At 33.4% G+C, this 16174-nt stretch overlaps 2 protein-coding genes across 2 annotated transcripts; both read right to left on the reverse strand.

Annotated features, from left to right (window-relative positions):
• Nucleotides 1–4309: 4309 nt before the first annotated feature.
• On the reverse strand, nt 4310–5857 carry LOC145009771 (uncharacterized). Its single transcript, XM_078968404.1, has one exon. It carries the CDS (start codon nt 5855–5857, stop codon nt 4310–4312), a length of 1548 nt encoding a protein of 515 aa, XP_078824530.1.
• Nucleotides 5858–6358: 501 nt separating this feature from the next.
• On the reverse strand, nt 6359–15958 carry LOC145009772 (uncharacterized). The gene is made up of 2 exons (XM_078968405.1): nt 15454–15958; nt 6359–7046 (listed from the first exon to the last, which is right to left on the reverse strand). Exons 1-2 carry the CDS (start codon nt 15956–15958, stop codon nt 6478–6480), a joined length of 1074 nt encoding a protein of 357 aa, XP_078824531.1. The 3' UTR covers nt 6359–6477.
• Between the last annotated feature and the right edge of the window lie 216 nt (nt 15959–16174).

Raw genomic sequence — 16174 nt, forward strand, 5'->3', positions numbered from 1 at the left:
TGTATATATATTTTAAGATAAGAGAAGGTTTGATGGCTTACTGCATAACGGTTTGGGTTTTGAGATAGCAAGTCTACCAATGGAAACCTGTTTCTTTTCTTTTCGACTTGTACATCTTTACTTTTTTGGTATTTTATCTTGAGTACAGGGTTTTGATTATGTCGTTCGACAAACCTAAAAGAGAAAATGAGCTATAAGATATGTCACAAAGTTATATAAATATGATCAAAGAACTTACTCAACAGCCATTGCAGCAGCCTCGGGAATAGTGGGGTTGATGTAAATATATGAGGCTGGAGTTGCTGTCAGTTGCAAATTTCCTATTAAAGAAACCAACATAACAATGCTATTAATTACAAAATAAAAGAAAAATAAGCAAAAATAATAAGGTTGGGGCAGTTTCTATAAATGTTGCTTAATGCAAGAAATATGAATGTACTTTAATCTGATTTTCTAATATAGCATAATACTTTAAACTTTATTTGTCTATTTCTTTTAAAAAAGTGTTTTTCTTTATTAAGCATTGTACTTTGAAAGAAAAATGCTTCAATACAATAAAATGAGAAAAATGTACCTAGATACTGTGTGACTTTCATTGAAGTAATAGCAACAATAACAGGAGAAGGTAATGCTTCGATAGCTTCTTTATCAAATGAGTTAGCCGCCTCATCCCAGAAAGTTGTCTCAATCATTGTTCCACTGAACAAACATATTTCAAATATTAAATATGATATGCTGTGGTCTTTGTTAGATATATGAGATAGTAAATACCTCAAATTTTCTAGTTTGAGTTTCAAAATTGCATTTCCTTGAGTTCTGACTACTTCATACACATTTTCAACTCTTCCGATATAATCTTAACACAAATATAACAATTTTGTGATTTTAAAAGAAATATATATATATATATATATATATATATATATATATATATATATATATATATATATATATATAAGTATTACATACCTGTGAGTGTCTTATGGTTATCAAGCCTTGCACCTAATTGACCATATGCAAGAAAATTGAAGTAGTACACAGGAAATCCATCATCACGTATTTCTTCAAATTTTGCTGCCCTGCCTAGCTTGATTTTGGTTTTGTGTGGGACAGTAACAAAGAAAGTATTTGCATTGTCACACACGTAGTTGCTTACAGAGTAACAACCATCCATCCTGATTATCAAATCAAAGTAGCCTTTATCTCCCAAGTAACCACATGCTTCTATTGCATCTCCCTGCCAAAAATGAATGGTTTTATATGTATATGTATAAGTATCTAACATAGAATTGATTATAATGGACAATTGCATGTAATATTATGGTGACTGCACTCACACTTTTATCAAGGAATATGTAGCAACATTAAGCTTTTTTCCCATATGATAACCATTTCCTAATGACTTTTATTTCTATTGGCTTGTCTCCATCACCAGGGTTTAAGTTTGCTACCATAGTTGTATCCATTTTTGTAGAATCTGTGAAGTTCAAATTAAAATGAAAAATCAACAATTAATTTTTTTCCCATAAAAGATTGGAATTTTTCCTAGTACAGGGAGCTTTTTTGTAAGTTTATTATTACAGGTACCATTTTATACACAAATGATGTTGAATAATTAATGACTAAAAGTTCACTATTAGATGGAACCTTTCTGTAACTTTACTACTACACATGAACTATTCATGTTAAGTTTGTTTCAGATTATTTGTATAACAAAGTTAGAATATAAATGCAGAAAAATGCAAGAAATTTTAAACTAAATTTTAAAAAATAAGCAACAATTGACAGCATACTTTTAAACTTTGGGCTGTAAAATCATGTTACCTGGATAGTGTTTAAAAGCTGGTTTAAAATTTCTTGCAGTTCCGGAAATAAGCATTAAAAAATCGGTTTAAGCTTTTAAACGTTTTCTTTATAAGTATCTATAGGTATAAAAGGACAATGTTTATGTAGTTGTGTATATATATTTCATTATCACATTAGAATCAATAATTCAAAGACTAAAACCCTAAAAAAAATTAAAAAACTTGTAAGACTAATATATTGATATGATAATTAGGCATGAATATATTGCAAACATAGATTCAACAAAATTAATTAACAAAGAGAACTAACCTGGAAGACAGGAAGCCGATATGTGGAAAAAATGAACTCGCAGGAAGTGTTTTATCTGGTAATAAGGAGTGGCTGGTGGAAAAATCACAAAATCTCCAAATCGAGATCGAAGAGAACCGTACCTAGAAGATTGCGTGAGGAAAAGAGGGATAAGGCTTACTGGTTCTATCGTACTTGGAAGATTGCGTGAGGGAAAGAGGAAACAGTGAGTGAAGCATGGGCATTGCTATATGCGATATATATATTTTTTTTTAAATAGAATTTTTGATTTTAGGGATAATAAATTGAATTGTTGATTTTAGGGATAAGGGTTGAATCGTTATTTATTTGTTTTTTTTCATCTAATTTATATTTTTAAATTTTCTGTTATCTAATTTAAGTTATAAGGCTTATCATTTAGTTATTTATTTTTGTATTAAGGTTTAAAACAAAAGATAAAAAAATAAATCTAAAAAAACATGATTAAGTTTCTTTTATTTTTTGTATAGTTATCAAGCCTAAAGTCAATTTAATACTCATGATTAACCAGCTGTAAAGCAATAAAGTTAATTTTAGGTCTTTTGACAAAAAATTTGTATTTGGTTGTTTTCTACTTGAATCGATACATGGAACAGAAAAAGGGAATTAACAAATATATTTTGTTTCATCTTTCGTTTGATTGCAAATGAACAACTCTAATTTATTTGTTAAAGCTCTAGAGTATGAATATTAGAATTAAATAACCATGGTTTCAAGTTTGAATTTATGAATGTTACTTTTCTGTATGTTACTTTTAGTAGGAATATTGTAAACAATGTTTCTTCATTTTAGGTGGAACCCTATTGGAATTACAGAGAACGACTTAAAAAGATAACAACATTTTAAAAATGTACAAAAATACCATTATTCTTTTTTTAGTGTAAAAACACCATTTTACCGAGTATTATAGGTTCACCAGTTTTTTTTATTTTAAACACTAAAAAATATACGGGATAATACATGGCCTTCCACTTCATTATTTCACCATACAAAGTCATAAAATGATCATTGGTTCTCCATGGAAGAGTGCAACATCATATATGAGTACCTGAAATCTTCATAGCCTGATAAATCTTTAATTAGAATAGAAGAAAGCATAGATTCCTGCTCTATTAACATAACAACTTTAAGAAACATGATTTATAGAAGAAACCAATTTTTTTCCCCTTTTTTGGTCCCTATTTAACTGTTTCATAATATTTTTTTTGTCTATTTACCCCTTTCATGTGCCTTACACATGTAATTTTTATTATAAAGAAGGAAAAGACCAAAAAGCCCATGTGTGCAGGTGCAAGCCACATCAATGAGGTTAATTACATGAAACAGTAAAGGGAAAGAGACCATTTTTTGGACCAAAACCAAAAAAGACTCAAAAGCATGAAGGGTAAAAAAGTAAATGACACATCGGTTACCTGTTTCTCATAATTCTGACCTACATTCTTGTAGTACATTAAAAGTAGAACACCAAAAACTGCCAAAAATAAAATAAAATAAAAAGTTCTCTTGGTTATATAAACCTGTGGAAGAGTGCAACATCATTAGCACTAAAAAAACCAAAAAAGCAATAGGAGGGGTTTATAAGTTTGTACATTCTTTTCCTTTTACTTAAATAATTTCAAAACATAACCAATAAAGATATTTTAGTTACATTTTTTTCTCTATTACTTATATATTATATAAAATTATGTCACATAATTACCTTGCAACTGTTTGATCTGTTCCACTTCTATCTTCAACCTTCAATATTACCAACATCATCGGTGCTACTACTGCGGAAGGTGATTTTTTTAAGTCAACGAAGAAGAAGCTCCATATCTACAGCCTAAAATAGAAAGAACTTCAAATCAGGAATTTTGTTTTTCCCAAGAAATGAAAATTCAGTTAAATGTGATTTTTGAGTGAAGTAACTCTAATACTAAGTACCAAACAATGGTCATTACGTAAATTTTTTCATTAAGTTTTAACATTTTAAGCAATAAATCACAAAAGCGTTTAATTACCAACCTGTGAAGATTCTAATTTTGCTAAAAAATTTGAGAAGACAATATTTTTGTACAATACAATGGCTGGTCCTCTTGTCTTTTAATCAGTATTTTGAGACCCGCTGCTGATGTAGCCCTAGATAGTGCAATGTACAATTGCCCGTGGCTGAAAATTGGATGAGGAAGATAAATTCCTATCTGTATAAAGACTGGCCTTGGCTCTTGTTGATCGTCATGGCATAACAAACTTTGACCGGGAATTGCTTTCTTTTGAAAATGAATGGTAATTCTTTATCAGTATGATTCAAAGTGATTCGAGGTATATAAACTTTGTGGCCTATCTGAACTCCAGTGATGACTTCTGCCTGAATAAGTCTTGGTAGAAGCTGTGTGATGATCATCCTAGTTCCATTGCAGAGCCCTTCCATCTGATTCATGTTGCGGAGTAACATGATTGGAATACCAACTTTTAGTTGAAGATGGTGAGTAGGGAAACCACTAAAGTTAAGTAGGTTCAAATATTCAGACGGATAAAGAACCTCCATATCCCCTCTATCATTCGCATGTGGAATAATTGAGTCGAAACTTAGATAAACAATAGGTTTCCCTGGCAGATTACACAATACGAGGTTGTTAATTTCATCTGCAGTTTCGCTTTTAGGGCAAACAATGGCTTTGTCACAGAACATGGTTGCTGTTGGATTATGAAAAATGTCTTCGTCATATATAAAGCGAACTAAATCCTTAAGAGCATCTTCATGATCTGGTATGAGATATTTTTCTGGTATCTCTACCCATTTGGTGTCAGTAGGATCATCTTCATCATCTACACCAACACGTCCATCTCCTATTTGCAACAACCATGATGAAAAAGCAGTAATTTCTTCTTTTTCTTTGGTACTTAGATTAGGTTGAAGAAGCCGCATATTTTTTGATAATTTACATACTTTGAAATGGCTCCATACTGACGATTCAACTATAGATGACTCTATGATGTCTCTCTTGCTCCCTTTAGGTTTTACAGGTAAAGTTTGTCTGAAATCCCCACCCAGCAGCACTGATTTTCCACCAAAAGGTTGCGTTGGCTCATTAAGTATATCTTTAAGTGTCTTATCTAATGCCTCAAAGCATCTTCGATCTGTCATTGGTGCCTCGTCCCAAATAATCAATGCAGTTTCACTAAGAAAACGGGCAAGCTGTGTGTTTTTACTTATGCTACAGATGGAGTTATTGGTAAGGTCCAATGGAATCTTGAATCGAGAATGTGCTGTTCTTCCTGAGGGTAGCAAAAGAGATGCAATACCAGAAGATGCAACTGCTAAAACAATTTTCCCAGCAGACCTGAGCGCATAAATGATTGTGGTCCAAAGGAATGTTTTACCGGTACCACCATGTCCATAAACAAACATAAGCAGTTGATGGTTTTGCAAAGAAGCTTTCATAACAGTCTCATAAATAATATGTTGCTCGGAATTAAGCGCAGACACCATAACTTCCTTTTTTTGGCTCAGAGAAACTCTATCATAATTTCTCTCTTCCATGAGCAATTTATTTTTTAATTCTGCAAGCAAGCGCGGTGGAGGCATAGGCAAACCATAATCACAAAGTGAGGAATAACTGTTATTAGAATTTAGCAAGATCTCTAACTCATATAATACATACTGTTGCAAGTCAACTTCATTAACATGTAAGTTCACAACATGTGAATCTACAGCTGCTCTTTGGACTATATCATCACTCATTCACCGCCATTGTTTTGTCCATAGAGCAAGAGGATCTGCAACATCACAGAATATAAGCATGTGAGCAAACAGGGATCTGAGTTCTTCAGCAGTTGCCCAGCTAGAAGCATCATCGAATGCATATGTCCATTCTTTTTCATCACCAAGTAGGCCCAATTGTTCGCATGCAACACGATAGGTTGGAAATATGACATCGCCTACTGTCTTAATATCATTAAATGTCTGACATCCAACCTGGTGATTGAGAAGCATCCTTAGATAAAAGAGCTCACCACATGTTGATTGAATATAGATTAATCTACCAATAGGAGGCGTCTTCTTTGACTTTCTACGACACCAATCCTTCCATCGAGCAATCCATTTATATCTTGATAGATAATCAAGATAAGTAAGATGATGACCGCTGTCATCAATCTGATTGTTTTTTAGCCATTGTGTAAGAGTTGTTTTCTTTATCATTGGATCATCAACAACATTTTGTAACAGTTGTTTGTCCTTAAACGTAACTGTTTGCATGTTTTCCAAATGAACTGCTAGCACTTGCATGGCAGGATTTCGATGATGGATGTGAAAGTCGAATATCCTCCAAGCTGCCTCATGAGGGCAAATGAACCTAGCATCTACAAAGTTTTGTATCTCATTGATGTTGCTCGTTTTTTATCAACTTTATCAGAAGGCTCGCCTAGAGATTTAGTAATTTTGGCTCTAATACGGTCAGCTCCTTTGGAAATGTATTTGAATAAGTATTTAATCATCATACTCCAACCACAATATTCAACATTGATATGAGCCTGAAAAACCAGAGAAAGATTTTTGTTGTATGGGACAACATATCCATTATCTAGGTTGATTCCATATTTCACTGCAAAGCACCCATCATTTCTTCTCTTATAATGAACATACCCATCCTTATCAAACCGTGTGACATCTTCATATTTTTTTGGAAAATGCTTTGAACAGACCCCATCAAACATGCATGGTGCTTTCATCTTTGCAAGACCGCATGGTCCATGCATCATAAGCTCAGTGACAATCTTGTAGAGTTGAGGATCAACGATTGGATCAGGGATTTCAGCAGAAATAAACTGATCAAGCTGTTCTGGGGTATGAATTTTATATGGAGGTGAGACCCATAGGAGAGTATGGCAATGGGGCAGGCCTCTTTTTTGGAATTCTATAGTATACAGCTCTGCATGCATAAGAAAAAAAACATAAGATAAGGATATAATATTTTGAGACAATATATTGTAATGGATGAACAATATGCCAGTTAATAATGACATTACTGTTGGATTAGTGTTTACGTCCATAACTATTTTGGTATGTACTTGACCCGATGGTGCATGGTCCTTTTGGGTTGCCTTCACCAAAGCAACTTGATTGGAGAAATAAATAAAGAGAGAGAGGTTATTATGATTTATTAATATGTTATAAGAATAATATATTAAAGGAGAAATCATATTTGTTTAATTAATATTGGTCAATAATTAATTAGGAATTAATTTTGTGATCAAGTGTAATTAATTAAACTAGAGGGGCTGATTTGTAATTATGTGATAGTTACAAAATAAGGTAAGGATTATCTTAAATATAGGGTGAACGAATTTAAGGTGATAAGGCCTTAGAATTCAACTATGATAAGGATTCAAGGATTATCTTATGGGTTGCTTTGTGGATAAGCAACTAGATAAGGATAATGACTGAAACCCTATCTCTACACCTATATAAAGACCCCAAGGCTCATGAATTCGTGTATCCCTTCCCAAGAGGTCCTAGAGACGAATTCTCATACCTCTCCTCTCTCCTTATACCTTCTCCATTTGATCTTGGTGTTTGTAAGCCATTAGAGGAGTGGCACTTGTGACTCTAAGAATTCCAAAGTCAATTCAAGGAGGAATTACGATTGTTATTACTCTATAACAATCAAGGTATGTTCTTAAACCCATTCATATGTTAATATGATTACTTGAATGCTAGAATTAGGGTTTATAGTCTTGGATTCAAAGCATGTACAATAGAGAAACCTAGATCCAAGCATTAGGGTTTGTATGAGCACATAGGATGTCTTATAACCAAAACCCATCAGTGGTATCAGAGACTTGAATGGTTTCAATTGTATTGATGCATTGTATATCTAAAAAATTCGATTTTTTTGGAGTTCTAGAGGCTGGACTCGCCGAGTCCATAGCTGAACTCGCCGAGTCCAAGGTGACTCGACGAGTCCAGTCTTGACTCGACAAGTCAACTTGTCAGATAGTGCTTATCTCGGGATTTCTTGCTGTTTTTGCATATGGATAGTTACCTTATCATGTTAGATCAATATTAATCCGATTATATGATATATTTGACTAGGGGTGTTCGCGGTGCGGTTTGGAGGTAAAACCACAAACCGTACCGCACGTGCGGTTTGAAATTATTGGAAACCGCAAACTGCACCACGGAGGTTCTAAACCGCGTTATTCGGTGCGGTGTGGGCGGTTTTGGTGCGGTTTGGTAGGCAACTTTTCAAATTTAAGTATGAGTATATAAATATTAAGTTATTGTAAACAATATATTCTAAACAATATATTGTATATGTTTTTACCGAAGACTAGAAGACGAATAACAAACATATACTCTATATACATTCTAAACAATATATTGTACATATTGGAATGTATAATTAAAATAAAGAAAAACATATAAAGAATTAGCAAAAATATCTAATTTATTAAAGGAAGTCCTATCAAATTCACTTAAACAAAAGTTCCATTTTTTCGTATGTATGACTAAATTAGTTATGTTCTTTAATTATTTTATACTAAATTGGTTATATATATATATATATATATATATAGTGCGGTGCGGTTTGAACCGCGGTGTTGTAATTAAAAACCGCAAACCGCACCGCGTAATGCGGTTTGACCAAATTACAATCCGCAAACCGCACCACATTTGTTTTAAACCGCGTTATGCGGTGCGGTGTGGTGCGGTGCGGGCGGTTTATGCGGTTTGGTGCACACCCCTATATTTGACTATATTTTTGATCTAAATGAAGATATTTATCAATTAATAAGATAATTGTTTCCTTATAAGATAATTGATTAATTATTTTGAATAAATTGATAAATAGTTTTGCAAGAAATCATTAAATAAATCAAATATGGATAATTATGTGATTAAATGTTAATTTAAAATTATTTGTTATTTGATCCTTGTTGTTATGAAAAGTTTCATATTTTCCCCTTTAAGTTTTATAGTTTAAATTTGAACCTAAAAGTTTTGAAGTTTTGAAATTTAAATAGTCAAAACCCTAATGTTTTGAAAAAGGTTTCAAAACTTGCCCTCAAGTTTTGGAATTTAAAAGTTCATTAAGAGTTTAATTAGGAATGTTAAATTCTAAAACCCTAGTAATGTTTTGAAAAGTTCAATTTACACCCTAATGGTTTTATTAATTAGTTAAGGTGTATAATTAAAAGAAGTTTAATAAATCCATAAAAGTTTAGGTTAACCACTTAATTGAATTAAAAGTGTATTTGTTAAAGTTAACCACATAGTATTTTAAAAGTATAAAATGCACCCTATACTATATATAACATTAAAAGTCTAACATTATATATATGTATGAGTAAAAGTCAGTCTTACCGTTAGTAGGCCTCATTCACGAAGCTGGTCTATAAGGGGTGTTTAAAGAAATTGCCTATAATATGGCGATTGAATGGGTATCCACTCTTACCCACCGCACTCTTGACTAGTGGAGGGTCGTTAGCCGAACGGGTAGGATATGATGAAACCTTCCATTATAAGTATAATGAAATACAAAGTAACTAAATGTTTTGCAAATTCCCAATCTTAGTTACTTAGGCAAAAGTGAATTGATGCAATTCCATGAAATTACACTTTGTGCCCTTGCGAAGACGTTAGTGGAGCGTGTGTGGTTTACCGGCACACTAAATGGTTCTAAGCAAAGGTAGCAAAGGGTGACTCAATGTTTGTCATAGTTCGGTGGAGCATGTGGGTTTACCAGCACATCGAATAGGTGATTGTAACATGTGAGGGCACCATGTAAGTTTGCATGGTTATTCACACCCGCTTTGTGATCCTCGGCATCCCAGTCACAAACAAGAGGGGCATATCGAGATTTAAACATGCCATTGAAAGTTCAATGAATCTCAAAGGATCTAGGAGTTTTTATAGATTTAAAACTTAAATTTCTTTTTCGTTTTTCGTGGTGGAAATTAGTGAATCGTCATTCACTTACCTTCAAATATCCTGCAATTAGGGTTACGGCATCCCTCTCCCGAGTTGTAGAATATTGTGTTGGGTCCTAGACTTAGTATTTCATTTGGGTGATTTACTAAGGACTCAATCTATCAACTAACTTGAATTCATTTTTCTCCCGTTTTGTAGATGTCAAAGTTCGACAACTATGGTCTTCCCAAATCCCGTGGAACAAGCATTCCACATGAAGATGATATTCCACGATTCGATCGAGGAACAAGAGATCATGCTTCACTTCCTCCTTCTCCTCCAATTATTCTCCCTAACCCACAAGTTCAAAGGCTTGAAAAGTTCAAGTCACTCAAGCCCTTTTGGCAAGTGAACATAAAGAAGGAAAGTCGGTGTGTGCACACGTCCTAGGGATGAAGTCACACATTGATAGGTTAAGAATGTTGGGATCCGTTGTCTGTGAGGAAATGGCTATTGATTGGGTTCTTCAGTCACTTCCTAACTCATATAGTGAGTTCATAAGAGAGTACTATATGATGAACCGCGACGTGACCCTTATAGATCTCACCTATATGCTTATTGCTGCTGAATCAGCAATGGTTTGGCGCAATAGAAAAGCAAAGTTGATTGGTGAATCTGCCTTCAAGACCTCTATGGATATATACAATGGAAATGAAAGACATGCAATGATCGAAAAGTTTGATCATAAAAGAAAGGTGATGTTTGAAGTAGTTCCATGTGTTGTTCCTAAAGAGTCAATTTGCTTTTATTGCCAAGAGAATGGGCATTGGAGACGAAGCTACCCTATTTACCTAAGAGATCTAAGAGATGGGAGAGTCAAAAGTATGACTACGCTTCAAGTAAAATCCACTATCTAACTCCGTTAAGTTCCTATTCATTGATTCTTAATACATGATGTGATAAGATTGCATTTGAATGTTTTGAAGGATCGGTGAAAAGAAAGGAAGCTTGATAAGAAAGCAAGATGAATCTAATCACAAGAGATGGATCTTGATCGCATGGACTTGAAGATTGGATTTTGAGCTTAGATAGTTATGATAGAGTTGTTAGAAATTTTCCTTTTACATAGTTTTCAATAGATTTTGCATTGTAAGGACAAATGTTTTTCCGCTGCTTTTATAAACAAAATAAATTTTGTTTGACTTATTTATTTATTTGTTTACTTCCTTGCAATGAAATCGTTATGAAAATTGATGTTTGCATATTTCTACAACGAATGGATATGATTCTTTGTTATGTTATTTATGGAAATGTTGAGAATTTACCAAATAGGGAGAGTTTCTCATCGCCCAAATTTCAATTGGACTGAAATTTGGAATCACGCAACTTGGTTGCATGATGAATGAGAAATTTCATATTTGGAAATTAGACAAATTCATTGACAAATTGTCAAGTGAAGGACTAGGAGATCGAGTACACAAAGTTGTGTGTTGATCAAGTTCACCATAAGAGTAACAAAGAAATTCGTCATGATTTACTAAAGGTTTAGTAAATATGATTATACTTACAGGATTAAGTGTAATTCTGAATTGACTAAAGGGTTTAGATCAATAGTAGAACGAATAAGAAGAATCAAGTAGGCAGAAAGATAAGAGTTTCTCCATTCTAAGAAGAAGGGAGAGTAGCTTTTATGCTTTATGATAGGTCTTAATGATTAAGAACCATATCTCAATTGATCCTCTAAGTGAGTCTTAGTACAATTATATGTTTAAGAAGAGGAATCAAGGATTGAAGAAATGGTTAAATCAAGAAGTCCATCATACTTCGTTCCAATAACAAGTTAATGAGTGAAAAGTATTAAAGGTTTATAACATTCATCAAATGTGGAAAGTTGTGATGTCTTGAATAAGACAAAGACCGACTAGGACCAATTTATGAAGTGTTTTGATAAAAACTACACTAACTCTTGAATATTTGTTTGTCAAGAAATGTTTATTGACAAAAGAATCTTATATGTCGAGGAGTCAGTGGGAGTCTTATTGGTCTGGAAAGGTTTCAAGAACAAATCAAATAAACCTTATCGATCATCACTAGCACACGAGTTGAGGTTTACAACCTATCGTGTTGACAATATTTTGATTCTGTGCTGTTCCAATTGAGTTAATTATGCATGTGAGTCTTATGAGTTCTCATCTTGAACGCATAAAAGGCAAGACACCTTAATCAATGAAATGTACATTGATAGGAAAAGGTGAGCTGCTTAACTACTTGGAAGACGTGGTGGGCAGCTGTGCTACCATAAGGCAAGAAATCAAGATTAAAAAAGGCTCGGTCCATATGAGTTTGAATTTGTCGTAAACTTTGGTTTTAACAAATTCACATGGATAGGAACAAATACACCATTTAAATCTAAGTGTCATAAGATTTCCTCCTTCATGAAAATGATTGTGAGGAAATGCTTTCACTAAGAAAGATTTTAAGAAGATAGTGATTGTAAAATTGCATTCTCGAATTCGATCATGGTTACGGTATCCCTTTCCATAATTTGAATTGTGAGGTTTGGCAATTAGTCTTAATTGTTAAGACACACATATGAACTATCTAAGGCAAAGGTGTATAAGTTCAAGAAGCCTTGATAAAATATTATCAAAGCACTAAGTATTAGAAACATGGACTTAAGAAATTCAATAGGTATTATCTTTCTGAAAGTTAAGATGTTTATGAATACATGTCGAAGCTAGTGGGAGCATAAGTGTTATGTTTTATAGTAATCATCATGATAGTGGGAGCATAAAAGTTATGATTGTATGATTATTATGGAAAGTATTGCAAGTTGGCAATATTAATTATAGAAAAACAAGAGTTATACCTTGCAAAGTCGTAAGGGTTGTAAAGTTGTTTTGCTATAATTAAGGGAGAGAATACTATGCTTCATTTCAAATCTAAAGGATTAGGTTGTGAAACGTTAATAGATTTAGTCAAAGGTACATAGTGTGTTCTTAAAATTTCGATTATGATTACGACATTCCTCTTCACAATTCGAATTTTGAGAACATAGCAAATAAAACATTGTGCATCGTGTCCCATACGCTTCGGGTATAGGATCGATTGCAAATGATTTAATGTTTGACCATTCTTAAATTTTCCAAATGTCTAGCGCATTTAGAGGGAAAAGGGACTAGAATCGGTTTTGACTAAAATAATTAAACAACTATCAAAGAACAATCCAAAGTTCGACGAGGATTGGTTGCTTGTGAGTAGTTGGAAGCATGGTATTGGATGGACCATATTGACATTATTATTATAGTTAAGATTCTATTAAGAATAAGTTGTCATATGGAAAATATGGAAGCGTGTCCATATTGGGAAGTAAATATTGAAAATCTATGACTAGATTAGAAACTTTTATGCAAAAGGATGTTCAGAGGAATGTACTTTGAGTGAGAGACATAATATCTAAGGAATTGTCTTGTAACAATCTCTGATAGAAGATTTTGTAACATCATTAGCAATAGTCTTTGTGACTTTGGTGCAATGACATTACGAAAGAATCATTGCATAGAATGTTAGAATCTAGCATATTCAATAAGTAGCAAGAATTTGATATTCTTACACTTATGAAAAAGGATTTGGAGTTGTAAAATGATAATGATTGGAAATGTGTTCAATTTGTCTATTTCACAAAAGTAAGAACCATAGGTAAACATTGTGTGCATGCTAGGAGCATGGGACAAGTGTTGGAATTCAAGTAAGAAGTTGATTACCCGAAACGACAAATAATGAGTAATCGATATGGTGATAAATAAAAGGAGTTTTATTTATACTCAAAGGTTTGAGGCCATATGAGATTAGTATTATTCTTGTGTTTCACTTTGCATGTTTTGACTTCCAGAATAATTGAGTTTATTAAGAATAATCGAATTATTCGAACGGGCCACAGTCATTCATATGTTGGAAGTAGATATGAATGAAGACTGTCATGAATTGGTGTGTGGATTGTCTAAAGAGCATTAGACATAAGCAAATGTTTGCTGCAACGTTCATGAGTGCTTATGAATATGATTTGAGCATTGGATTAAACCCACGCTCACTTGGATCACTCCATGAATTGTATTACGAGTGATTGGTGAGATGATAACATCTTATACTCTTGAAACCGAGATGTGTGAGTTGTATCTTGCAAATCGGTTGCACATTGATAATATGTAAACGCACTAGTAACTTGGTGTTATAAAACATATTGTTGTGTGTGATTTGGTTAGTAAGTGCAAGCAAGCATTGTATCAAAGTTTATCTGTTCCTTTTATTCAAAGAATAAAAGCGATATCTTTGGGCCCCTCGATGGTTTAGTGATGACAAACATAAATGCTCGGCCGGGCTAGGGCTAATTTGATTTGTTCAATTAGTCAGTCGTCATAAATCGGAAATCAAGATATAGTACATAGAGAATGATTAAAATCATATCTCATACGATATCTAGAATGGAGGAATATATGATCCCTTATCTAAGGACACGTGTATCTGATAGGATCAGAGTTGACAGCGGCTTTAGAAAGCTATGATTGCAGATCAGGATCTGAAGTCATACGCATAATAGTTATTAGACTTATCCAAGTGGGAGACTGTTGGATTAGTGTCTAAGTCCATAACTATTTTGGTATGTACTTAACCCGATGGTGCATGGTCCTTTTGGTTGCCTTCACCAAAGCAACTTGATTGGAGAAATAAATAAAGAGAGAGAGGTTATTGTGATTTATTAATATGTTATAAGAATAATATATTAAAGGAGAAATCATATTTGTTTAATTAATATTGGTCAATAATTAATTAGGAATTAATTTTGTGATCAAGTGTAATTAATTAAACTAGATGGGCTAATTTGTAATTATGTGATAGTTACAAAATAAGGTTAGGATTATCTTAAATATAGGGTGAACGAATTTAAGGTGATAAGGCCTTAGAATTCTACTATGATAAGGATTCAAGGATTATCTTATGGGTTGCTTTGTGGATAAGCAACTAGATAAGGATAATGACTGAAACCCTATCTCTACACCTATATAAAGACCCCAAGGCTCATGAATTCGTGTATCCCTTCCCAATAGGTCCTAGAGACGAATTCTCATACCTCTCCTCTCTCCTTATACCTTCTCCATTTGCTCATGGTGTTTGTAAGCCATTAGAGGAGTGACACTTGTGACTCTAAGAATTACAAAGTCAATTCAAGGAGGAATTAGGATTGTTATTACTCTATAACAATCAAGGTATGTTCTTAAACCCATTCATATGTTAATATGATTACCTGAATGCTAGAATTAGGGTTTATAGTCTTGGATTCAAAGCATGTACAATAGAGAAACCTAGATCCAAGCATTAGGGTTTGTATGAGCACATAGGATGTCTTATAACCAAAATCCATCAATTACCTGCTACAACTTGTCCGAAAGGTTTTTCATTTTTCAAATAGTGAATAAAATCCTTAACCTTCATCTCAAATATTCTAGCAATAATATCAGCCCTGTCCTCAGCCTTCATTCCAGGATATTGTGCTAGATATCTTGAAATCTCTGGCCATGTAACATTGCAAGTGTATGTTATAAAATATTGAGGATTTCCATGTACTCTACATATAGCAAGGGCATCCTGATAATGCTTGTACATATATCTAGGACCGCCAGTAAAAGACGCGGGCAATATTGTCCTTTTCCCGACATCATGGCCATCAGAATCACCTTTCAATAACGCATCATGAACGCCTTGAAGGTACTCGGTCCTAAAAACATCTTGCATTGATTCAATGTAATCCAATCTATTTTGCTCAATAGATATATATGCATTAACTAAAAACTGTTGTAACAACCTGCCTCCTATAGGTAACAATGCATATATGTTGAACCGATCATGTAGTTGAAAGCTGTAAAATATATTCATCGTCAGTTGCTTATCACCTTGATGTGTGTAAAACTCACTTAGTTTTAATCCTACTTTAATTATCAAATAACACACAAAAGGCAGTGAACCTATCAATTGTGGTATAGCTAAATAAGCAGGGTATCGAACACATGGAACGGCAAATTAAATTAAAAACTAATTCTATCTAAGTTGATTAAGCAAATAAGGGTTTTTTTTTTCTCTAGTTTTACAAGA

This window comes from Lactuca saligna, chromosome 8 (assembly GCF_052625555.1).
Source record: "Lactuca saligna cultivar CGN05327 chromosome 8, ASM5262555v1, whole genome shotgun sequence".
NCBI classification, from domain to species: domain Eukaryota; kingdom Viridiplantae; phylum Streptophyta; class Magnoliopsida; order Asterales; family Asteraceae; genus Lactuca; species Lactuca saligna.